General features: G+C 59.2%; 2 protein-coding genes across 6 annotated transcripts; both read right to left on the bottom strand.

Annotated features, from left to right (window-relative positions):
- Nucleotides 1-43: 43 nt before the first annotated feature.
- MPL (MPL proto-oncogene, thrombopoietin receptor) lies at nt 44-6,852 on the bottom strand. Of its 3 annotated transcripts, none has more exons than XM_061345087.1 (12): nt 5,460-6,852; nt 3,274-3,418; nt 2,785-2,960; nt 2,340-2,596; nt 2,107-2,227; nt 1,812-1,941; nt 1,382-1,554; nt 1,130-1,272; nt 816-975; nt 556-643; nt 356-443; nt 44-264 (listed from the first exon to the last, which is right to left on the bottom strand). In XM_061345087.1, the coding sequence occupies exons 1-12, from the start codon at nt 5,713-5,715 to the stop codon at nt 76-78; spliced, it is 1,926 nt and encodes a 641-aa protein (XP_061201071.1). In that variant the 5' UTR covers nt 5,716-6,852; the 3' UTR covers nt 44-75. The 3 variants fall into 3 exon arrangements, with proteins under 3 accessions (XP_061201071.1, XP_061201073.1, XP_061201070.1); XM_061345089.1 differs by having other exon boundaries at nt 556-598; nt 2,107-2,263; XM_061345086.1 differs by having other exon boundaries at nt 2,107-2,263.
- Nucleotides 6,853-7,103: 251 nt separating this feature from the next.
- On the bottom strand, nt 7,104-20,651 carry TIE1 (tyrosine kinase with immunoglobulin like and EGF like domains 1). 3 transcript variants are annotated; one of them, XM_061345090.1, is made up of 23 exons: nt 19,639-20,651; nt 18,872-19,159; nt 15,417-15,527; nt 15,152-15,307; nt 14,929-15,060; nt 14,508-14,648; nt 14,178-14,306; nt 13,688-13,833; nt 13,405-13,549; nt 13,005-13,163; nt 12,676-12,813; nt 12,274-12,564; nt 10,994-11,284; nt 10,180-10,493; nt 9,868-10,078; nt 9,618-9,728; nt 9,317-9,507; nt 9,076-9,189; nt 8,859-8,929; nt 8,558-8,598; nt 8,353-8,449; nt 8,010-8,109; nt 7,104-7,773 (listed from the first exon to the last, which is right to left on the bottom strand). In XM_061345090.1, the coding sequence occupies exons 1-23, from the start codon at nt 19,682-19,684 to the stop codon at nt 7,702-7,704; spliced, it is 3,495 nt and encodes a 1,164-aa protein (XP_061201074.1). In that variant the 5' UTR covers nt 19,685-20,651; the 3' UTR covers nt 7,104-7,701. The 3 variants fall into 3 exon arrangements, with proteins under 3 accessions (XP_061201074.1, XP_061201075.1, XP_061201076.1); XM_061345091.1 differs by having other exon boundaries at nt 10,300-10,493; nt 19,639-20,648; XM_061345092.1 differs by lacking the exon at nt 18,872-19,159 and having other exon boundaries at nt 19,639-20,650.
- Between the last annotated feature and the right edge of the window lie 1,893 nt (nt 20,652-22,544).

Consider the following 22,544-nt stretch of genomic DNA (forward strand, 5'->3'; position numbering starts at 1 on the left):
AGCCCGGGGCGTGGACAACGAGAGAGGAGACCGCGTGTTTGGGCGCCTTGTTTATGTCAGGGCGGGGGGCGCGGCTCAGGGCGGCCCGCGGGGCTCCCAGCCGCTCATGAGCAGGTAGGACTGGTTGGCGATGTCGGTGCTGGGCAGCCGGTCCGCAGCGTGCTCTGGCGGCGGCGAGCCCGCCTCCACCGGCGGGCCGGGCAGCACCTCCAGCAGGCAGGGCAGGACGGCCTCCTCCGGCGGCTGCTTGTAGAAGGCGTTGGCCTGGGGGACACAGAGAGGGGCGGGGTGGGCCCTGTCCCTGGGGCTGCCCGCGGCGGCTCGGCCGCGATGGGCCCTGCCCCGGCCTCCTCACCTGGCCGTGCTTGCTGCTTTCGTGGAGGAAACTGCCCAGTGCGCGGTGCAGGTCGGGGACGGGGGGCCAGAGTTTCTGCTTCATGTTGCTGAGTGCAGGGAAGGGGGTGTTGAAGGCAAACCCCAGTCCTGGGGTGCCCTGGTGCTCCCCTGGTCTGGTGCTGGACCCCTGCCATCCCCAGCCCCAGCCCCAGCCTTTACCTGTAGAGGGAGGGGAAGGTGCACCGCAGGCCCAGGAGCACGCCTGTGAAGAGCAGCAGCACCAGCGTAACACTGGGGATGGTCCAGCCTGCATCGGAGGAACGCTGGCACTGTAGCCCTTCCCAGACCTGCCACTGCTGAGTCCTTCACAGCCCTGCCACCTTCACCTGGTGCTCCCTATCCCATTTGCAGCACTCAGTTTCCTATGCTCAGCCTGTGGCTCTGATGGCTGCAGCCTCTGCTTCCGCTCTGTTCCTTACCCGCATCGACCATGGCATCAACCACGACAGGCTTGGACCAGGCGCTCCAGCTACCCTGGTACCATGGCCCGCTGGGCTGCGCCCGCACCTGGGCATGGTACTGGGCGCCTGGATGTAAATCCAGGACTTCTTTCCTGGCTGCCTGCGGGACCTGCAGGACCTGTGGGGCAGAGCTGAGCTGGAGACAACAGCTGCTGTGGGGTGGCCAAAGGGAAGCACTGGGGTGTGGGTCCACCCTGCCTGACCCCATGTGGCCCATGTGCCAGCAGCAGAGATGGGCAGGGCTACCTGGGAGAGCCCTGGCCATGCCTTACCTTCCAGTCATGGCTGTTCTGCACAGCATAGCGGACCTGGTAGTCCAGCTGCTCTGCCAGCACCTCCAGGGGCGGTAGCCACTGCAGGCTCAGCCGGCCCTGTGACACTGTTGCTTGCACAATCTGTGGGGCTTCTGTGAGCACTGTTGGGGATGGGGATGTGTCACTGCCATGGAATGGGGCATAGAATGCTGTGTGCCCCATAAGCCAGGCATGGGCAATGGCAGGAGCCATGGTGGCAGTGGGACTCACCAGCCTGGTGCAGCCAGAAGGGCTCCTTGAAGTAGCTGAGTGTGGACAGTGGATGGGGCTGGGTGACATTCACCAGGACAGAGATGGCACTGTCAGCCCTAGGCTGGAACGTGCAGGTGTGGGAGCCCAGCGTCCCCACTCTCACCTCCGTACATTGCTGCCATGCATCTTCCCTGTTTGAAGAGCAGGGAGCCGGTCAGCCCCACTGTGGTGGCCCAGCTCCCCTCACCCACTGCTAGCTCTGTTCTGGGGACACCGTTGTCCCCACAGCCAGTGCTGCCTGTAGTTGGAGGGGCAGTGTGGTTGGGAGTGATGGTGGGGATGTGCGAGGCCCATGGTGGCAGGGCAGGGCACAGCACACAGTGGGATATGGGACACTGGGCTGTGCCACCCCTCTGCCTGAGAACCGTGTCCCTGTCATGCCCCTTACCTTGTGCCAGCGCGGCTTGGAGGTTGCTGGTAGAAGAGCTGGTGTGAGCTGGGGGGCTCTGCGGTGTCCCAGCTCCACTCACAGCGCACGTGCTGCAGGTCAGGGGTGCTGCAGCACAGCCCGATGTCTCCTGGGCAGACAGAGCCAGGGGAGGGAGGGGGCTACTACCCCTTGGCCCCCCAAAACTTGTGTGCTGCACCTCACCTGCCCCGGGCCCCCCAACCCTCTCAGCCCCAGGCATGGGTGCCTCCCTACTGTGCCTGCCAGCACTGCAGTGGTGGGGATGGCTGCTCACCGGAGGAGTGGGGTGTCTCTGCAGTCACTGCCTGTGACCATGGTCCCCAGACACCATCCATGGAGGTGCCGTCAGGCTTGCTGCGCACCTGGATGTGGTACCTCACCCCTGGCTGCAGGTTCTGGAGAACCACCCAGGTGTTGGCCTGGACCAGCCCCTATGGGAGAGGTGCCAGGCTGAGGAGCAGCTGCATCCCCTAAATCCTCCTGCCCATCCCTGTCCCCTCTGTGTACCTGCCCCGCTCCCGGGGAGGCTGCAGCTGCCCCGATGGTGGGTGCATGGGTGCTGATGGCTGGATCGATGGAGGGGTCGCCAGGGTGCTGCCCTGCTTCGGTGCTGCAGGAGGTGTCTGAGGAGCTGGCAGGGCAGAACTGCACCTCATAGAGGAAGAAGTTGAGGAAGTCGGCGAGCGGTGGCTGCCAGGAGACGCAGAGCTGCCCTGCAACCCCAGCCCAGCGGGCCGTGATGTTCACTGGGGGGGCGATGAGACCTGTGGGGAACGTGCCAGGTCTTTGCCTTCCCGCAGCAGGCGCTGTCTAGGCACCCCCAGTCCTGCGGAGTTCCCTCAAGGGCTGCATCCATGCCTGACATGCAGGGTGCTGCCAGCCCCCATGGTGGTCAGAAGGGCAGGGGACCCACCTGTTGTCCCAGGGGTATTGCCCAGTGGGAGGGACTCACCCACTGCATCCACGCTGAGGTCCCGCCTGTACTTGGTCTGATTGTTGGTGGCGTCCAGGACACGGAGATGGAGCTGGGTGAAGAGCCGCACATCCTGGCTGGGGAAGATGCAGGCGTGCCGTGTCCTGCCGGCCCCATGACGCCATGTGGAGACTGTGCATGCTGTGGGCATGTCCCTGAGGAACAGAGAGCAGGGTCTTGCAGCACCCCATGCCTCCTGCCTGTGGCCAGGCTGGAGGAGACAGGACCTGGGGCACAGTGCCCTTCGGTGTCACCAGCATCTTCCCTGTACCCCATCCACTGCAGGGCACCATCCCCATGGTACGCAGAGACAGCCAAGGGGTGTGTGATGGCTGCTGTGTAGCTCTCATGGGCCCTCCACCATCTCTCCTTGCAGCTGGGAGCAAGTGGGATGGATGGAGAGCTGCGGCACTGCTGCTGTCTCTGTGGGCAAGGGGAAGACTGGGCTGTGTCCCCACCACCTCCTACCTGCTGTACCAGTAGTAGAAGTGGCACGTTCTGCTCACGGCCTCCTCCTCCTCCTCCTCATCATCATCCCAGAAACAGGTGAGGTCCTCAAAGGAGCGGGTGAAGCAGAGGATGTCCTCGGGCACCCCTGCCAGCAGCGCAGCATCTGGGAGGAGTGTGAGCATGAGGGAACCCCTGGGCACAAACCTGTCCCCATCCCACCTACATCCCCCTGGCCCATGTTTCACTGGCTGGCTGCCACCTGAGGTCAGTCTGTGCACGCACCTGGGGGACATGGACACAGCTGAGGCACAGCTTGGCACAGCGGGGATGGATAGGGTACATGCTGGCTGCTAGCTTGCCCTGGGGTCCTGGCTGGTGGCAGGGCTCCCACTGGTCAGCCCCACTGCTCCCCCTCCTCAGCACGCGGGGTCCTTTGGGATAAACAAACATCCCAAAATAGCTCTGTGGTTGGCAGGGGGCTCAGGGCCCAGCGATGGAGGGGAAGCACCCCTGCCCTGCTCACGCCGGAAGGTGCGCGGAAGTGAGATAAGGAGGAGCAGTGCCTCAGGAGAGGGAAAAGGCCTTTGGGCTGGCATGGGGATGTGTGGTCCTGAGCAGGGGGGATGTTTATACCCCAGCCCCAGGACTGCTTGAGGGGCAGGAGGTTTCTTTGCCCCACTCAGAAAGCTGCTGTCCCTCTTGTTGGAGGGGTAAACTAGAGCCTCACACCCTGCAGGATCACTATCCCAAGCACTGGTGGCTTTGCTGACACATGGGTGCCAGTCCCCCTTGTCAGGGAAAAGAGGACAGACCCAAGATGCAGACGTGTGAAGCACAGGAGTGGCCTTGCTGCCCCCAGCATTGCTCCAGCACTGCTTTCTCCCCCACTGCCTCTGCCCTGGGACCTGCTCAAGCACTCCTCCTCCTCCTCCTCTTCCTCCTGGGACGTGCTCCCTTCCACAGGGGCTGCCCCACAACAAACCCCTGCCGTTGCCTGCCTGTGCTCTATGTGCATCCATCCTCTGGGTGCATCTGTCCTCTGCTACGCACCCCCTGCCCTGCCAGTTGAGCCCACCCTGGGCAAAGAATAAGTGACAGTTCCCAAATGTCCTTGTCACATCGGTGTCCCTCTGCTCTCCTGTCCCTTCTCTTGCCCTGATCCCCAGCCCTGTTCCTCCTTTCCCAGCCATGTTGCATTCCTCCCCCAGCCCACAGCCCATCCTCACAGACCACAGTCCCTTACCTCCTCTTTTTGCACCCCACTGCTCCTGCCCCGAGCCTCCTGCCAATCCTGTGACCCCCTGGTCCAGCACCAGGGTTTGGGATGGCTGGGTCCCAGCAGCCTGGTGGCAAAGGGGTCCCATGGCATTGGTGGGAAGCCACACTGGTCTGGTGGGCTATCAGCATTTTTGCTTTGTTTCTTAAGAGAGTGGCCACACAACTCTGCAGCCCTTGTGGCACAGCAATGTCCCACGAGCTGAGGGCAGGGGGATGATGAGCCCAACCCCAACCTTCCTCCTACTGCCCCTATGGGGGTGATTCAAAATGTGCTCTCGAGCCTGCTGTGGACAGAGCCCTGGGGTGGAGCTGGAGAGATGAGCAGGAGATTGACAGGATTTGGTTCAGTGAATGCTTTTTATGGTGTTATAAAAGTGATAGAAGGGCCAAGGAGGAAAGTGTGGACAGGCCTTCAATGGGAGGAAGCCATGAAGTGGCTCTGCCAGGTGCAGGGAGGCAGGCTGGGGCCAGCTACGGGCTGAGCTGAGGATGCTCATCAAGGCAGTAAGGTCACGGTAGGGCTGGCACAGGAGCTTTGGGATTAGCCTGGCAGGGCTGCTGTGTTACCCACAGTGCAGAGCTGTGCTGTCAGATGTTAGCTTGAATCTGGCTCCGACCTTGATAGTGATGTGTGGGGAGCCTCTCTGCTACCTGTGTGGGACTGGGAGCCACAGGCTGGCAACCCAAAGGGGAATCCAGGGGCTGCCAGGTCCTACCTGCAGAGAGCAGGGATGTCCCGTTTGGGCATCCCAGGGTGTCCCACAGGTCAGAAGGGCTCTCCATTGCCCACCCTGAACACCCTCCTGGGATGCTCCCTCCCCAGCCCTGCAGATTTTGGCTGCCATGGGGTGTTTGCTGCCCATACCCAGTGTGCCATCTCATCTCTGGCCCATCCTTCGGGGAAGAAAATGGCCCCAAGGACCTACCTTGGGATGTCACTGGCTCGGTGGCCAACAGCGGGCTGCGGAAGCTGAGCAGAACAGCAGGGAGCAGAGGGAGCAGCCGGCCCCGGCGCAGGCAGGCTGCCATCCTGCAACCCGTGTGCCGGGGCCGTGTGTGCTGCTCTTGGCCCTTCCCAGCACCCTGCTGGGAGCTGCTGCAGCTCCTCCGGGTGATACCTTTATCTGGGAAGTGGCGGCTGTGCAGCTCAGGAAGCCTGGCTGGAGGCTCCCCCCGCCCCATCACCGGCACTTCCCTGTGCCCAAAACCACCATGCCACAGCCCCTCCACCGCCAGCCACAGTGCCAAGAGAGACTGCTCCTATCAGATAGGCAGCACGTCCTGCCCTTGTGGCTACCGGCACGCCGGGAGGCTGGGGTAGGAAGAAAAACATCCCCTGAGAAACCAGGGAGGCCCCTGTGTGGGGTAGGGCAAGACAGGGCAGAGCAGGCTGTTGGGGGCTGCAAGGACGTGGAGTGGTTGCTCCGACTCCATCCCACCCTGTGGCTACTGACAGTGGTGTGCACTGGGTCCCCCTTCCTTCTCTATCCAGCTACCAGGCTTTGCCATCAAGGAGGCAAAAGCAGGTTTGAGCAGGACTGATGACACTGTCCCGGATGCTGTTCCCACTGGCAGTGGAGGAGATGCAAAGCCAGTGGCACACAACAGGCTGCCTGCAGGGGCCTGTGCCCATCATTGTTTCACTGGGGACTTCAGTGATGGAGCGGAGAGGCTGCTTACTGATGGCTGCAATTGACACCAAAGAGCGCTGGAGGCCAGAATGGGCAATCAAAATGGTATTGACAGGTTGAAACACCTTCTGCGGAAAAAAGACTTGCCTAGGACAGATGAAAATGCCCCTGCATTTGGCTGGGATTCCAGCCTCCAGAGGGCCGTCCCTTGCTTCCTGCAGATTGCAGAAGATGGCTGGACAGGCAGCTGGATGGCGTGCTGGGGTTTAGTAAGCTGAAGCCAGCAGAGATGAAGCCTACACACTGTTGCTGCCAACAACAAACACCAGCAGTGCAGGATGAGGGACCACAGGCTGGGGCAGCAGCTCCCATGGAGGGATCCTCAAGGGACCAGCACACGAGAGGGAATCACCCCGGCAGCATGTGGTTGCGCAGGGTGCTTGACCACCACAGTCCCTTTGTGAGGCACAGCAGGTTATGGCACTCAGGCAGTGCTGGACAGGCACCAGCTGGCCAGGTTGGGCAGGGTGTGGAGCTGCACAGCCTGCAGGGTCTGCCCAGAGGAGCAGGGCCATCCCTGTGAGGAGCAGCCAACCAGGAGGAAGCTGCAGGAAGGGTTTTCAATCGTGCAAGAGGCAGCTACACAGACATAGGACACAGTCTGTTCTCCATATCCCCTGGGAACAGGACAAAGACAAAGGGGGAAAGATCCCAGATGGATCTAAGAAAGAGATAAGAAAACCCAGCCCCATGGCATGATCAGACTTGGGGCTTGGCTGGGGGTGCTGGGGCATCCTTGGGGATCACCAGAAGACCCCAACAGTGACAGGATACCAAAGAGTGCCATCACAGCAGCAGACCACTGAGGCCCTGCATACTGTTCCCCAGTGCCACCAGGGGGGCAGAGCTGGGTCCCCACCTCCCCTTCTGTAGACCCGGTTGTCTGTTCCAATATGTTTATTGTCCATAAGGCAGAACTGGCAACTCCAAAGGGTAACTGCAGAGCTGGAGGCTGCACACAGCTGATGCTGTCCCTTATGCCTTTGCACTCCACTCGGAGTGGCCCCATCCCACCCTGGCAGGCAGTGATGTTCGAAGTCCCACTGGCACCACTTCAGGTCCAGAGCATGTGGAGAGCTGCAGGGCAGGCAGCTGCTGGGTCACTGCTTCCCCTCTTGCCCCAGAGCTTGAGCATTTGTGTCCGTGGATTAAGGCAGCAGTGCCCTGGCTCCTGAGAGAGCCCCTCTCCTGCCTGTTCTGCTTCACTCTGCTGCTGCTTGTCCTTGAGGCCATCCCAGCATGTCCCCCAGCAGCACGGGGCTGTGTTGGTGGCTGATGGCATGCCAGTGTGGCCAGCACACGCCGGGTGGGCAGCCAGGGAGGAGACGGCACAGTCCTGCTGTGGTAAAGATGCTCTCAGCAAGGGGCACTGGTGTTTGGATGCTTGGCCCCGAAGAAAGATGGGCAGCTCCTCGTCCCCATGCACCGTCCCAGCAGCTGGGGCCAGCGAGCCCCTCTGTGCGGTGCCAGCACAGCCTCACGCCTCCTCAGCAGTGGCATCAATCCCCGCGTAGGTGAAGTTCTCAAACAGGGCCATGTTGACATAGGCCTGCAGGGGAACCTCAATCAGGAGGCAGCTGGGACAGTGTCCCCATCTACCTCCCATCCCAGCTGCCATGCTCGCCACTCCAGAAAGTGATGCTGGGGTTACCCCATGCATGGTGGGGTCACACAGGTTCTACTGCTGGATGTTGTTGTCCCCCTCCCAAGCCCAAGGGATGCTCCAGCATTCGGACAAGCACTATGCAGGGTGGGTATCCCTCCTGCTGAGCTGTCACCACTCACCTTCCTGGCCTCCAGCATGCGGATGAGCTGCATGGAGATCTGGGCGAAGGGTGGGCGCTCGTAGGGGCGGTCACGCCAGCACTGCCGCATCAGCTCATACCTAGCGGCAGAGAGCCAGTGGTGGCTCAGTGTGCATGGAGGTGGAGAGGGCAGAAAAGCTACTTGTGGGAGGTGAGGGGAAGCAGGTGGGAAACTAAAGCCCAGGAAGGGTGTTCGGGGTGTGGGGCTCGAGGTCATTCCCCAGCCACAATGCAAAGGAGAACCAAGCAGGAGCTACTGTAAGTTGGTGGGTGCCCCATGGGGCAGTGGGGTCAGGGGGATGTGGGGCTCTGTGCACACTTACACCTCATCATCACAGTTGCGTGGCTTCTCCATGCGGTAGCCTTGGGGCAGCTTCTCGTAGAGCTCAGCACAAGTCATCCCGCAGTACGGCGTTCCCCCTGTGGCCAGAGACACAACTGGCTGTGGTGGATGGTCCCTTGGGTGTCCCCTCTGGGGGGGGGAGTCCTCCTCCTTGAGTGGAGGCAGGGGACACAGAAGAGCCTTACCCAAGCTGACGATCTCCCAGAGCAGGACACCAAATGACCACCTGAAAAGGCAGGAGCCGATGCTGTGATGGAGCCCTCCACCATGCCCCACTGATGGAAATAGGGCATCGCCCTAAGCTCAGGGTGGAGTGGGCAGCCAGGGCTTGGGTTGAGCTGGCGTCTCCTCAGTGAGATGCATCAGCATCACCTCCAGCCTTTGCAGCACCCAGAGCAAAAGAATCACTGCACTGACCACCCCGGACAGGGATGGAAATGGCCACAGCCATGCCTCAGCCCCAGTACCCCTGCATGCAGGACTTACACATCACTTTTGGTGGTGTACACGCTGTAGTTCAGGGACTCAATGGCCATCCAGCGAACTGGTAAGCGACCCTGTGGAAACAGAGGGAATGACCATCAGAGGAGGGGGGATGTGGATGCCCTGTGGATGGAGGGCAGAGGTTACCCAGCTGATCCTGGTACGCTGGGTTGTTCCTGCTGAAGGCAGGCCCCATGGAGATGCTTTGCTCCTGCCTCACCATTGTCTTCTTCACATAGACTTCCTCCCCTCTGGAGAGGCCAAAGTCAGCAATCTTGGAGGCCAGGTTTTCTCCCACCAGGATGTTCCTTGCTGCCAGGTCCCTGTGAATGAACTGAAAGGAGCCAGCAGTCAGCAGGAGCCATATGCTGCCTCCTGATGGCCCCAGGGGTCTCATACCCTGATAGGGAGTCCTCGTGCCCCAGAGAAAGGATGCTCTGATGGGCTTGCTGGGGATGTACCTGCTTCTCACTCAGGTACTGCATCCCCTTGGCCACATCTGAAGCAAACTGGAGGAGCTGCTGGGAGGTGAGGGTGGAGGCAGTGCCGTGCTCCTTGGCAAAAGCTGGATCTGTCTCCAAGACTCGGCTTTTGCGGAGGAAGTCGAGGAGATTTCCATAGGGAGCATACTCAATGGCGATGTATAGGTACCCTGAGTAACAGGAGGAGATTGGGCTCATGGGACTCACTCCAACAAAGAGGAATACACAGTTGGGCAGGGCCCATAGGTCTGGGAATAGGGGAGAGGGGGACACCCCTAACCTTTGTTCTCGCAGGCACCCAGCAAGTTGATGATGTTGGGATGATGGCCCAGTTTGCACAGCACCTCCAGCTCCCCTGCGAAGTCACGATGGTCATTCTCTGAAGCAAATTCTGGAAGCAAAGAAGAGATTGACACCTCAGTTCTACAACAAAGGCCCTTCCTCTGCATCTCTACTGATGGCTCATGCCCCTCCACAGCCCCAGGCATGGTCCAGGATCAAGCTGCATCACGCAGCCTTGCCATGCTCACCTTTCAGCATCTTGATGGCTGCGTTCATTTTCAGGCCATCCTTTTTGATCATGGCCCTGATGACCTGCCCGAAATTGCCCTCCCCGATCATGTCCTCAAACTTGATGTCTTCCCACTCCAGGATGGGGTAGCTGAGGGGCTCGGGCTGTGGCTTGGGCCGACGCGTGAGGGTCAGGGTCCCCGAGTTGAACTGCAGGATGGTCTCTTCCCCCTGGCAGATGGGAGCGGGTGAGGTTAGCGGCACCGGGCACCCCTCTGCCCGCGCGGTAGTCCCGGCAGGGCAGGTGTCCTGGGCAAGGGCAGGCTCCGCACCCTCTCCATGTGGAAGTGAGGTCTGGCTGCATCCGGACTGGAGGCTACAGAGCGTGACCTGGATCGGGCTGGGACGAGGGGAGCTGGGGACACGGTCCTGGCGGGGCAGGCGGCACTCACCGAGCCAGACTGGTACGTAAAGGTGCGGCGCCGGTGGAAAAAGTTCTTCTTGATGAGGAAAAGTGCCAGGAGAGCAAAGAGGATGGTGAGGCAGGTGACGGACACGGAGCCAACGATGGCCAGGAGCAGCTGCTGGTCTATTCCTGCCTGCTCAGTGCTCTGGCTGCCCAGGCTGGGTGGCACGCTCAGTGCTCCTGCCAAAGAAGGGTCATGGTACATGGCTGAGCCCTGCACAGGCCAAACACGCAGATGGCAGCCCTCTCCCAGCACCCTGGGACCACATGAAGACCATATCCCAAGCTCTTGGTGCCATAGTGGCACAGGAATGAGGGTGTCACTGCCTGGGCCCAGCCACTGAACCTTCTGCTTTCCAGACCTTCAACCAGCTCTGGGTCCACCCCCCAACTCCTCCCATGCCAGCTCTGTCCTTCTTCTCTAGTCTCTCATGCACCATGTCACCCTCTGGTCAAGGCAGAGCCACTCTGTGGGTGCTGTGCTATTACCATGCCACCCCTGCCCCATCAGTACTAGGAGGAGCAGGATTTCTGAAGACACCCACAGGTATTCTGGTCCTGGGGTGCTGCTTCAGAGCCAGTCTCTGAGGTGATCATGAGCACCCTGGTCACTCCTTGCTGACCCAGATGCTGAGCCCAAGCTCCAGCAGAGCTCACTGCCTGCTGTACACCCTTCTCACCGTCCCCCAGAGTCTTGGCTTTCACAGGCTGGCTCCATTCCCCTGGGACATGCGAGTTGGCCCGGACGCGAAACTGGTAACTGGTGCTGGCGTTGAGGCCCCCGACGATCTTGGTGGTCTCTGCACCGCTGTCGGTGTCGATCCACTGAGGCTCACTGGTGCCCCCCACCTGCTGCAGCTCCACAATGTACTTGGTGATGCCCCCGTTGGGGTACTCGGGGACCTGCCAGGAGAGCCTGACAGCGGTGTCAGACACGGATTCTGCCGAGAGCGACCGTGGTGAGGAGGGACCTGGAGCAAGGCAAGGAGAGTGTCAGTCCCAGGACAGGGCTCCTGGAGCTGCAGGGGCTGAATGGTGCTGTGAGGACTGGACCCTGTGGATGCCAATGGAAACCAAAGCTGTGCCAGGTCTGAGGGACCTCCAGGGATCTCTGGTCCCTGCTTGGAGGAGGTATAAGAGCAGGTGGAGCTGTTCTCCAGGTACAACAGTAGGACAGGACTGTACCACAAGTGCTGCCAGCCTCAGGGACTCCCCTGTCAGGCTAGATGTCTGTTTATTGACTAGCCCTCAGGGTATTTTATTTCTTCAACCCTCTCTCACACACTGTTCCCACCACCTCTGAGCCTCCTCCAGCCTGCCTACATCCCTAACCCCAAATCACACATGCACTGGGCAGAGAAAACCTCACGCCTTCCAAGCCTGATGCCCATTAGCCCTCCCAACGTGTACCAGTGGCAGTGAGCCTCATTGAAAGAGTTGTGCACTCCTTCCCCCTTGGCTGCCAGAAAGGCTGATCAGGCTGATGCTCCACCTTCCCTATGTGAAGGGCTGTGTGAATGTGTGTGTGTGCCCACAAGAGGGACTGCAGGTCCCCTATGCCCTAGCGACCAGCAAAATTACCAGGCAGTAGGGTTAAATTGAACCAAAGAGAAATAATTTTTCATACAAAGTATAATTATATGGAGGAACTTGTTGCTACAGGGTGTTGTAAAGGCTGCAAGTATAGGCAGGTACTTGGGCAAGGGTGCAGAGGACACATCTGTTTGTGAGCATCACTCCTGATGTTGTGTTCAGCTTAGGGTGTTTCTCAGCTGCTTGGTGCTGAAGCCTGTGGTGTCTAGTGGGGAAAGGAGGACCCAGTTTCCCCCAAGCAGCTGTTCATGCTCTATCAGAGGTGGGATACAGAAGCAGCCAGACCTGGGGATGGTTGCTGTTACAATTATAACTGATTTATCATTGTAAGTCCCTGAAATAATTCCTTGTGTTCTGCTGGACCCACCTTTGCTGTTGATCATGACCTTGTAGAGGTCGGAGGGAGGCCCCAGGCTGGTGCAGTGGTACACCAGCACCTCCAGCCCATACTCCTTGTTGAACTCCAGGTCCCCAATGCGGGCAGAAAGCACAGAGATGGAAGTGATGTTCTTCTCAGAGACCAGCCGCTTTGCAGAGTCAAAGAGGTGGACGATGAACCCATGTGCTGGCTCATGATTACTTGGCAATTTCCAGTTGACATGAAGCGTGTTTTTCTCCTCTATGGACCAGCCTTCGATCACAGGCTTGACTGTGGGCTCTGCAAACGCAAAGGCAGCAAAACATCACTGCACATCAGCTCTGGGGCCTTGCGAAGTCTGCACCATGCAGGGTTAGGGGTAGGGTCAAGGTGAGGGAGACGGAGGCTCACCAAGGCACTCGGTCACCATGATGGCCTCGGGCCCCTTGCTGCCCTCCCCACCATCCCCTGGCCGGCTCAGCTGCACCTTGACAATGTAGGCAGTCACTGGCCGGAGGTTCATGAGGGTGATGTTCTCGCTGTTGTCAACTGTGGGCCAAGAGGACATGTCAAAGCCATGCTCATGACCCACAATCTGCCCTGCCACCAGCATCCTCCTCAGCATCACCATGTGGGTCCCAGGATGAACACGTCTGCCTACCCCAGATCCCCACTGGCTGGAGCAGCCACCGCCTCCCACCCAGATCCTACCTGTGTCCCCCATCCCCTAATGGACATACCCACAATGGATGACCACGCTGAGGTGTCATCCTTGGGCTTGTAGAGCAGCTTGATGGAGACGATAGGTCCGTCACCAGAGAAGCAGTCCACGGGTGACACCACGAGCTGGCGGCTCTGCTTGGCCAGCAGCCTGGGAGGGCTCAGGGGCGCTGGTGGCACTTGAAGGAGGGGAAGGAAGGAATGACACCAGTGAGCAATGAGGAGCAGAGTGTGGGTAAGTCTGCCACCTCATGGCTCCGTTTGGCTTTGTCAAGGAAGTCTTTTATCACCACCCAAACCTGTCTGCTGGCACGGCAACACACGATGGGTGGCTCCCAGTCTAATGCAGAGCGTCTGGCATTGCCACACCATGCTGTCAACCTCCCCCAGCAACCCCATCTTGTCCCACTCTTTTCTCACCTCGAATGTTGACCTTGACTTTCCGGCTGTCCTGGCCTCCGGTTGTGGAGACCCGGCACTCCCAGAGCCCCGTGTCTGCCTTTGTCAGGTGTCGCACCTGAAACTCGCAGGTGATCTGCCCTGACTCAATGATGGCTTTGATGAGCTGCAGTCACAGAGAGTGCCATGAGCCACCTGGCTCCCTCCACCAGCCTGAAGCTGCCCAGCAGCCCACTGGGGAGATGGGGGCTTTTGAGGGAGCCAGCAGCATGGGGATGTTGGTGGGGCAAGGGTATGGCAGTACCTTGAGCACAGTGCCGTCAGCCTTGCGCAGCTCCACGCTGTCACTGGTGGGCAGTGGGTTGCCCGTGGCCACGCAGCTGACAATGGGCTCTGAGCCCAGGTTGAACTCCAGCTCCGAGGCCAGATGGATGATTTGGGGGAAGCGGTCTGGCACACAGAAATCAGCATTAGGGCTGGCCCCACTCCTCCCCAGGCACAAGAGAGGCTGGCACCGTGGTGCCAGGGGGCTTGAGCCAGATGCTGTGGTCCAGCGCTGATCCCCACCCCATGCTCCAGGTTCAGCAATGCTAATAATCCTGGGGCCCAGACTAGATGCTCCCCGTGCAGTGCCCTGGTTTCCATAGGTTTAGGGGCTATTTCTGCAAGCAAGATGGGCTGCTGGTCTGGGTGGTGAGCCCAGGAGCTGATGACTCCCTCAGTCACCAGTGAGGAAGGAGCTGGAGCCCACAGGCTGTGAACAAAAACCCGCCACAGCCCCATGCCAGCCTCACCTGACTTCTCACAGTGCTGCCCGTGCCAGCCCGCTGGGCAGACACAGCCACTGAAGCGGTTACAGCTGCCTCCATTCCGGCAGGCGCACACCAGGGCACAGTCAGGGCCGTAGTATCCCGGGGGACAGGCTGTAGGAAGAGGAGAGCTCATTGCTACCCCCAGCCATGGTGCAGGCAGAGACCACAGGCAGCTGGTACAGGCAGCAGCACTGCTCAGCCTGTGCCTATTTTCAGGCTGGGAGAGGTGCTGCTGCTGCTGGAGAGCAGAGCCAGGTCCCGGAGGAAGCCTGGGCTGGATAGGTGAGCTGGTGGACCCCCATGTACACATACCTTGGCTGCAGCGGGAGCCACTCCAGCCAGAGGCACAGGAGCAGCCGTAGGGGTCCGGCAGGCAGAAGCTCAGCCCCCTGCAGCCCTGGGCTCTCTGGCACGTCTCCTGGCAATTGCGGCCAAACTGGCCTTCCCTGCAGGCTGGAAAAACAAGTGTGGTCTGCCCTTACCCACCATTCACCCCTGCACTGCCTGTGGGCTTGGGGTGACCCAAGCCTGTGTCACCATCCTGAGCAGGCACAGGAGCCATGTCCTGCTGAAGTGGATGCTCCAGCCCGGCTTCAGAAACAGGGCACTCTGGGCAGAGGGGCACTGGGGATGCACGTGGAGTATCTGGCCTTAGTGCCCAGGTCTGGGGGTGCAGCAGGCCCCCCTGCATGTCCTGGACACAGCTCCTGCTGTTGGACAGCCCAGCACTTACCTCTTTCACAGCGGGTGCCCATGAAGCCAGGAGGACAGACACATTCACCAACATGGTCATGGCAGATGCCACCATTCAGACAGTTGGGACAGTCCTTCTCACAGGACGGTCCCCATTTCTTTGCAGGACAGGCTGCAGAGAGAGCGGACGGGGCTCAGGGTGGCACCAGGACCCTGCTATGGCCGCCTGTCCCCACGTGCCAGGGGGCCAGGGCCCTGCTCACCTCTCACGATCAGGCGGTAGAAGGCACTCCACAGAGGGCTGTCCCCCATGAACGTGGCACTGTAGACACCATTTTCACTCACGCTGACGTTGGGGAGTGTCAGGACAACGAGGTCACCCCGCACCTCGCCGCGGTCCGTGGTCTGGTAGTAAGTGCCTGCAAGGGAGCAGAAGGTGACCCGGGGCCCTCCCTGCACCCCCAGGGCCGGCACCAGGCACCGGCTGGGAGTAGCCCCAGCCCCTGTCCTGCTCTCGGGGCCACTTGCCATTTCTTTTCCACATAACGTCTGTCTGCTTCCTCTTGAGGACCCTGGCGGAGAAGGTGGCCTGCTCCGCGATGTTCACAGACTGCGTGGCCTTCACTGGGAAGAGGTGGGCTGTGGAGATGGAGGAGAAGCAGTCTGAGCAGCGGTCACCCCCCAGGGCACTTACACTGCAGGGCAGTGCCAGCACCACAGCCACCCCGAAATATGGCCCTGGTGCAGGCCAGCACCCACCACACGTTTCTGCTGGGAAATCAATGCATGCCTCCCTGTCCACCCAGTGCGGGAGCTGGGACCCCCGTGCGGCTCTGCAGGGAAGGTGCTACCTTACTGACCCCTCCAGCCACTGTGGGTATGACTCCAGGAAGTGGGACATGGCACCCTGCCCTCTGGCCAGCGCCAGCCTGGGGTGCAATGTGGGTGGCAGCCGCCTGGGGAGGTGATGGCTGGGACAAATCCTCACAGTGCACCCCACTTGCTGCTGTCTCTGGCAGTGCAGGGTCGGGCAGTGACAGCACGCATGGGCAGGCGAGGGGCGGTGGAGGGAAGCAGGCATGTGGAGGGCCCACAGGACAAGTAGCTTTGTCGTGCCTGTTCTCCTGATTTCCCAGGTGTTGGGGCGTGCAGCAGCAGTGAGCTCCCAGAGTATTGCTGTGAGTCAGCTCTGAGCACAAACGGGGCTATAAATATGTTAAGACCTGGGAAACCAAGCCCTGGGTGTGCCAGGACAGACACAAAAGAGGGCACAGGCAGGCACCGGCTCTTGGATCCTTCCGTCACGCCAGCTTGTGTACACTAAAAGCAGCCACACCAGGCTGGAGCTAAGGCACATCCAGCCCCGTGTCCTGCCGCAGTGAGGAAGCTGCAGACACCCCGGGAAGGGCACTGCAGGTCACGCATCCCGGTAATTCCCCTCCCCACATGTCCCTCTGGTGGAATCTTTCTACTGCAGACTTTGCAGTCCCTTGTAGAGGGTGCACAGACGTGGCCTGCATCCTGTCTCATTCCTTTCACTCACTGGAGCAACAGCCCTACACGTCCCCTGGGGATCCCCAGACACAGCCCTTTGTCTTTACCTACACTGAATTGTATCTGTCCTCCATCACCGCTCAGCAGTGCCTGCAGCCCCCCAGAGCTCATCCATCCATCTCTCCAAGCATCCTGGGGACAGCAGCTGGCATGGTCGCTTATTCAGCTGTTTGTACCCACAACCGGTGGCACAGGTCCCCGCACAGCCCCCCTGCCATGCCAGTGGGGACTTCCCCGTGTGACAAGAACCACAAATTAATTCCTATTCTTGCTCCCTTTATTTTAGTAATTTGTTTACCCATCCAAAGACCTGCCCTGCCACCCCCTGGGTGCAGAGTTGCTCCCAAAGAGGCTTTGAAAGGGAATTGTCCCAGTTTTCTCCAGGAACCTAAGCAGATAGTGTCAGCTGGGTCATCCACAGCATCCTCACCACAGTCACCCCAGAGACCCTCCTGCTACAAACTCACCCTGTCTCTTCCTCAGGGACCACATAACCACAAATACTGCTCTATTACAGTTTCTACTGATTTCCATGGTTCTGATTGGGGTTTACAGACCCATAACTCCCTCCCCAGAGAGCTTTTAAGAGAAGCTGGTGTCCCACAAGCAGCCTTGCTGCCTGCCCTCCACTCATGCTCACAGCAAGCCTGGCCTGGCAATGCCACACTGCTCTGTTTGGCTGCTTATTGCCTGTCTCTTGCTACCAGCACCAGTGTTTTAGGCAGATTCCCAACAAGTTTCCCCAACTTCTCCACTGTGCACATGGATGAAAACATAAAAGAAATTTGGGCTTCTGCAATTTTTGTTCTGGGCATCTTTCTGCTCTGGATATTGTAAAAAATAGTTTATTGCCAGATTTAAACCTTTCTGAGATTGCTTCTCAGGATCTCTCTGGTTCACTTTACTTTGTTTTTACAGCAAAATTGCCAAAAGTTTATCAACCTTCCTGTGTTCTTCTTCAAGCGTGACCTTTCAGGAGATGCCAGCTTTCCTCTAACAGCCTTTCCCACCCACTGCTTTATCACCCTGGCCTGCTTTTCTGTGTTTTGGGGCTGAACAGGAGAGATGATACATACCAAGCCTTGTCAGGGTGGGGGGGAGGTGTCTGTACCCAGCCCTCTCTCCCCCTGCAAAGCTGTAATTTTTTTGCTTACTTTTTCCTTTTGTTTTGGTTTTGTTTGTTTGGTTTTTTTACTTTTCTAAATTAAACAGACAACAGCAGCTTGTTTGGCACTTGCAAAAGAGGCATTTTTTGCCATCTGTAACTCACACAGAGGCTTGGAGCCAGACCCTGACCAGCTCCTCCACAGTGCTGCTCTGGCCTGGCTATGCTGACACAGAAGCAGGGGGCTGGCTGAGATCCCCCTCCCCACGGGACACCATGACATGCCAATGGAGCCCCAGAGCTGTCACCTCCCTCCATGACCTATGTACAGGGACACTGGGGGTGCAGAGCCCCCTCTCGCTGCCCTGCTGCCAGCCATTGCCCCTGTGCTTTCTGCTTATGCCTCTGCCTCCCTCCCTCTGTGCCAGCAGCGTCTCTGTGCCGCTCTGCTTGCCCAGACTGGCTCTGTTCCTGATAGGACCACTGCCATTTGTATGCTGAGCCTCTTGCTAAAGACACAGGCTGATCCCTGCTCCCTGGGGGATGCTTGGACCCCACCAACAGTCTCTGCTCTCCAGCTTGGAGATAATAGAGCTGCTTGCTAAAGCTGTGTTTTAACACACTCAGGGAAACTTGCATGCCCCACCTCTCCTTCTCAGCAAAAGGTTAACTGTTTTAGCCAAAACTGTCTAAAAAAGAGCTAGAAATCCTCCTAAAGCAGACACCTACCACAGAAAATTTCAGTCCTAATAGTTTTGCAAGAGGAGGGCAGTGAAGGCTGGGGGCTCAGTGTGGGACAGTACTGCTCCAGGTGCTATCTCTGCCACTGGCCATATGGCCCAAAGTGAGAGTGGAAGACAAGAGCCCAGCACTGCCCTTGGCTGCGGTGTGCTCTGGCAGTGCTGCTGTAGCATTGTGCTTGCCAAGCACCCGGAGGGCTGCTGGAGGTGCACCCCAGCACTGCCTCCTCCCTGTGAGCCTGCGGCAGGGGCATGAGGCTGGCACAGCTCCAGTGGGCTGCCTCCCACCCTAGTTAATGATTTCCAGACCCCACCACCTCCTCCAAGGGCGCCCGACTTCCTTTTGGACCTTGCTCTTTTTCCGGCCACCGATCCCAGCCCAGCCGTCTGCCTGTGCTGCTGCCCATTCCTGCAGGCCTCAGCCCCCCTCCTCCAGCTGAACATCCCTCCTTTATCCACCCCACGGGTGCTGGCAGACCCCAAACATAGCCTGTGGGTCACCAGGATCCTGCCATGGTGCCGGTCGGCACTAGAATTGTGACACACGGAGCAGGTAGCTCCCACGTGTCCCCTCAGCCTCTCACCGTTGTGGCTGTTGTGCACGTAGACAACCTGAGCCTGCTCGGTTGGGGTGCGCCCCAGGCAGTAGAGGATCCCCACCAGGTCGGCCATGGAAAAGCCCCTGGCCTGGACGTGGTTGCTGCGGTTGCGGTAGTTGTGGAAGCCCGTCTTAGGGTGCGTCATCACAATCTTGTTCTCCCGCTCGATCTGCAGGTAGCTCACGTCCCGCTCCCCCATGACGCAGGACAGGTAAAAGTCAGAGTGGGACAGGCTCTGCACGTTGGCAATCAGGGTGATGTCCAGGATGGCCCCTGGGGTGGAGGAGCATGAAGGCACATTACAGCAGGACAAAGGCAAGGCCATCCAGCCCTGCCTCAGGGCCAAATCCTGTCACCCTCACGTCACCCCCTTTTCAGGACATATTTGTCACCCCCAGCCCAGGACACACAGCCAGGTTGGGTGCAGACCCATGGGGATGACATGGTGGGCATTTCCACTCTCCTTTTGGAGATCCCCATGGGCACAGCCCCCCGCCATGAGCCAAGCATGCAGCAAGGACGGGTCTTGGGCCCCTCTCCTCCCACGGGCTGCCCACACGCCAGCCCCATGCTGGGGAGGGGCAGGCAGGGAGGACACTGCTGGCCTCTGAGGTCTCCAAATGGCCGATCACAAATTCCTCCCTCTAAACCCTGCTCTGATGGTGCCATTGAGTTCCCACAGCTGCTTCATCCCACCAAGCCTCAATGGGGCAGGGGCTGCATCCTGGGGCAGAGGGAAATGGGTGATTTACCTGCCAGCCATGGGAAGAGAAGCAGAAGATAAACCTGGAGTCCCATGTCCTTGGAGCGTGTCCCGAATCCGGCGGAGGTCAGAAGATCCCTGGCATGTCCCAGCCACAGGGGTCAGAGCCAGAGGCTGCAGCTGCCCTAAGGGCTCCACGTGAGCAGCAGCTCAGGACCCCTGGCCCCTGCCCGTGCCCCTCATCTTGCCTCTGCCCTCCTGCTCAGTGTCCAGGGCAGCCGGGACCACCTCCTCTGGGGCATAGCCTGGGCACGGCGAGGAAGATACCTTTGTCCCTGCTTGCTTGGGGGCCACCTGGTTGCTCAGGAGCAAAGCTTGGTGGCAAAGAGTCCACTGAGGTCCTCTGCCTGGCGGCAGCTCTCCTTGGGAGCAGGCGCCCACCCCTCTGGGGCTAGGGCAACGCGCTCAGGGCTTCCCAAGCCATGCTGAGATCCCAGCCCAGCCAGGAGGTGTCCCGGGCCCCCTCCTTGCCTGCTGTGCGGAGGGTCTCATGCCCTAGTCTGCCCGGGCGGCAGCATCCCGTCCCCTCGGTGCAGCCCCGTGGCTCAGGGCTGTGGGAAGGACTCTCTGGAGCAGGGAAAGGAAAGGGGCCAAGGGGCCGTGGCTGGCGGCGGCGGCGGAGCCAAATCCTGTTTCCCATGCAGCGTTTCCTGCTCTCCACCCCATTGTTCGGAGACGGCCCTGAGTCCAGGAGCTGGAGGGAGCTGCCCTGCACAGGCTGTCCCTGGTGAGCAGCGTGCGGCAATGCTGAGGCCATGCACACCTCGTGACACCTCGGCCTCCTGCCGCCACGAGCCGGGGTGCTGAGGCACGGCCCCATCTGGGTGCTGTGTTGTGCTGGGGCCTGACTCACGCCTGCAGTGTTCCATGGCGAGGCCACTGTCCCAGTTGAAAGGGTCTAGGCAGAGCAGGGTGACCAAAAGCCACCAGCCTGTAGAGGAGGGAAGCCGCTGCCCTGGGAGAAGCCCCTCCGTGTTGCAGTAAACATGTCTGGGAGGAAGTAGAAAGCAGCAGAAAGCCTGGATTTCCCCCCAGCACTTTCCCATGCACAGTGCCAGCACGGGCAGCGGCACAGGTACAACACAGCATGGCACCACTGCCCCCACACCCAGCCCTCCTGCCCCAGCCTCTGGCAGGCTCCGGGCACCTCGCCTGGAAAATGAATGACATTCCCCAGGAAAACAGCATAAACTTCACCCAGCAAACCTCCCACCGCTTCACAAATCAAACTGTTCCCACGTGAAAGCCAGGGCTGCCGGGGAGTAAGCCTCATGTTTTGGTGTGTCCCAAGCCTGTACTGTATCCGGCCAAAAATCTAAAGCACACATGGAGAGGAAGGGGAAATCCATTCATCGCTTCCGACTATTTACAGTGCGCTCCAGGGCCGCGTGGTGCCCAGAGCAGCCAAGGGAGGGATGGCAGTGGGTAGGAGCTCCCCCAGAGCAGCCGCATGGACACCCCACGACAGGAGGGAGGGAGAGGATTCAAAAAAGAGGGACACCAGATGCAGCTCCCCTCATTTGCCTAGGGAAAACTAAGCACAGTGCTTTGCCATGGGCTGTGCATGGGAGAAGGGCTCTGGGTTTGGGAGCCCCCCGGAGCACCTGAGGCACAACCATAATGCAAACGCAGAACACAAGGCCATCTCGCAGTGAGACGCACAGGGGTTGGCCAGCCGGGCTGGTCCCTCCTGCCGTTGGCACCCTCCTGGGAAGCCCACACATCCCCATTTGCTTGGTGAGCCCCAAAGTCATTTGCAAGGGTGCTGGGTGAGGGACTCATCCATGCACGCAGTACAGCTGCAGGAAGGGGATAGATATATGAATAGATAAATAAATGACTTCTTCCCCTAGTTCACTGCCTGTCATGGTCACAACAATATTGCCATCGTGCCACCACATGCTTACACGTGCAGCACCTGGGGAAGCAACGCATTCTGTGCTCCCCCAGTAGCACACAGAGCTGTGTATTGTAGTTATGTGCATTTATGGTGCACTCTGTATGGTGCACACACGAGGATTTGTTTGAGGACAGGATTATTCCATTTGAGGACAGGATTATTTACACAGAGCAAACACACTCTGGAAAGACTTTGCAACCTCAGGCCCTGCCCATTCCTCCCTGGAGCACAGCATGGCTCCTCTTACTGCCCGAGGGGAACTGGCACATTGCTTTGCTCTTTTGGGGAATGGGAGCCATTTGGAGTCAGCTCTCACACGGGGTGATGCTCAGATCTCAGGGATCCATCAAGGAATCTCACCAAAGCTGATTTGTCTCCTTGCATCTTTTTCTAGGAACGCTTGGGTAAGAGGTGTCTCTCTGTGTGGATCCCTTAGGTTGGAGGTGGTGCAAGAAACCTCCCGGGGAGGTTTTGTGGGGAAACCCAACCAGGGCCAGTTTAACCTTATGTATATCCAAAGGAAGAACCAGGGAGCTGGGTGCAGCTGAGCCCAGCCAAAACAGCTCACCAGACTTGCTCTTCTGCAACACAGAAAGCTCCAGCTGCCCAGCTCACAGCATGCTGAAAACACCTGAATTCCTGCTGAATTCACAGACCTCACCTTTTTTGCTGAATCATGATGGACTAAAAAAAAAAGAGTGACAAAAATACCCCCTTTTGTTATCATTTACCCATTCTAATTCACGGCACCGCATGCCAGAAACCATAGTGCACCGATATACGTTTCCTGATAGGAAATGCAAACGCCCGGTGAATCCACTGATGGGCTGGGCTGTCTCTGCACCATTGTCTAGCCCTGCTTCTCTGGCCATTTGTTTGTTTTGTGTGCACAACGGGTCCCAGGCAGCCCCTGCAAGGCTGGGTTAAGGGCTGCTGCCACGAGGCATTAGAGCAGCCCGCTCGTGGGGTGGCAGAGCATCCCCAGCCTGCCTGGT

Source organism: Neopsephotus bourkii, unplaced genomic scaffold (assembly GCF_033783945.1).
Source record: "Neopsephotus bourkii isolate Nb327-2 ecotype Australia unplaced genomic scaffold, CSIRO-AGI_Nbou_v1 NB_234, whole genome shotgun sequence".
NCBI classification, from domain to species: domain Eukaryota; kingdom Metazoa; phylum Chordata; class Aves; order Psittaciformes; family Psittacidae; genus Neopsephotus; species Neopsephotus bourkii.

Bases quoted from the DNA above. Each gene is read 5' to 3' on its own strand.
- MPL (XM_061345086.1), bottom strand. From the start codon at position 5,715: ATGGGGCGGGGGGAGCCTCCAGCCAGGCTTCCTGAGCTGCACAGCCGC. The intron at 1,273-1,381 runs GTGAGTCCCACT...CATCCCCAACAG, and splicing joins CTTCTGGCTGCACCAGGCTG to TGCTCACAGAAGCCCCACAG. The intron at 644-815 runs GTAAGGAACAGA...CCTCCGATGCAG, and splicing joins TGATGCCATGGTCGATGCGG to GCTGGACCATCCCCAGTGTT.
- TIE1 (XM_061345090.1), bottom strand. From the start codon at position 19,684: ATGGGACTCCAGGTTTATCTTCTGCTTCTCTTCCCATGGCTGGCAG. The intron at 12,814-13,004 runs GTATGTCCATTA...CTTGGCCCACAG, and splicing joins AGCGTGGTCATCCATTGTGG to TTGACAACAGCGAGAACATC. The intron at 11,285-12,273 runs GTGGGTCCAGCA...GCCTTGCTCCAG, and splicing joins GGTCATGATCAACAGCAAAG to GTCCCTCCTCACCACGGTCG.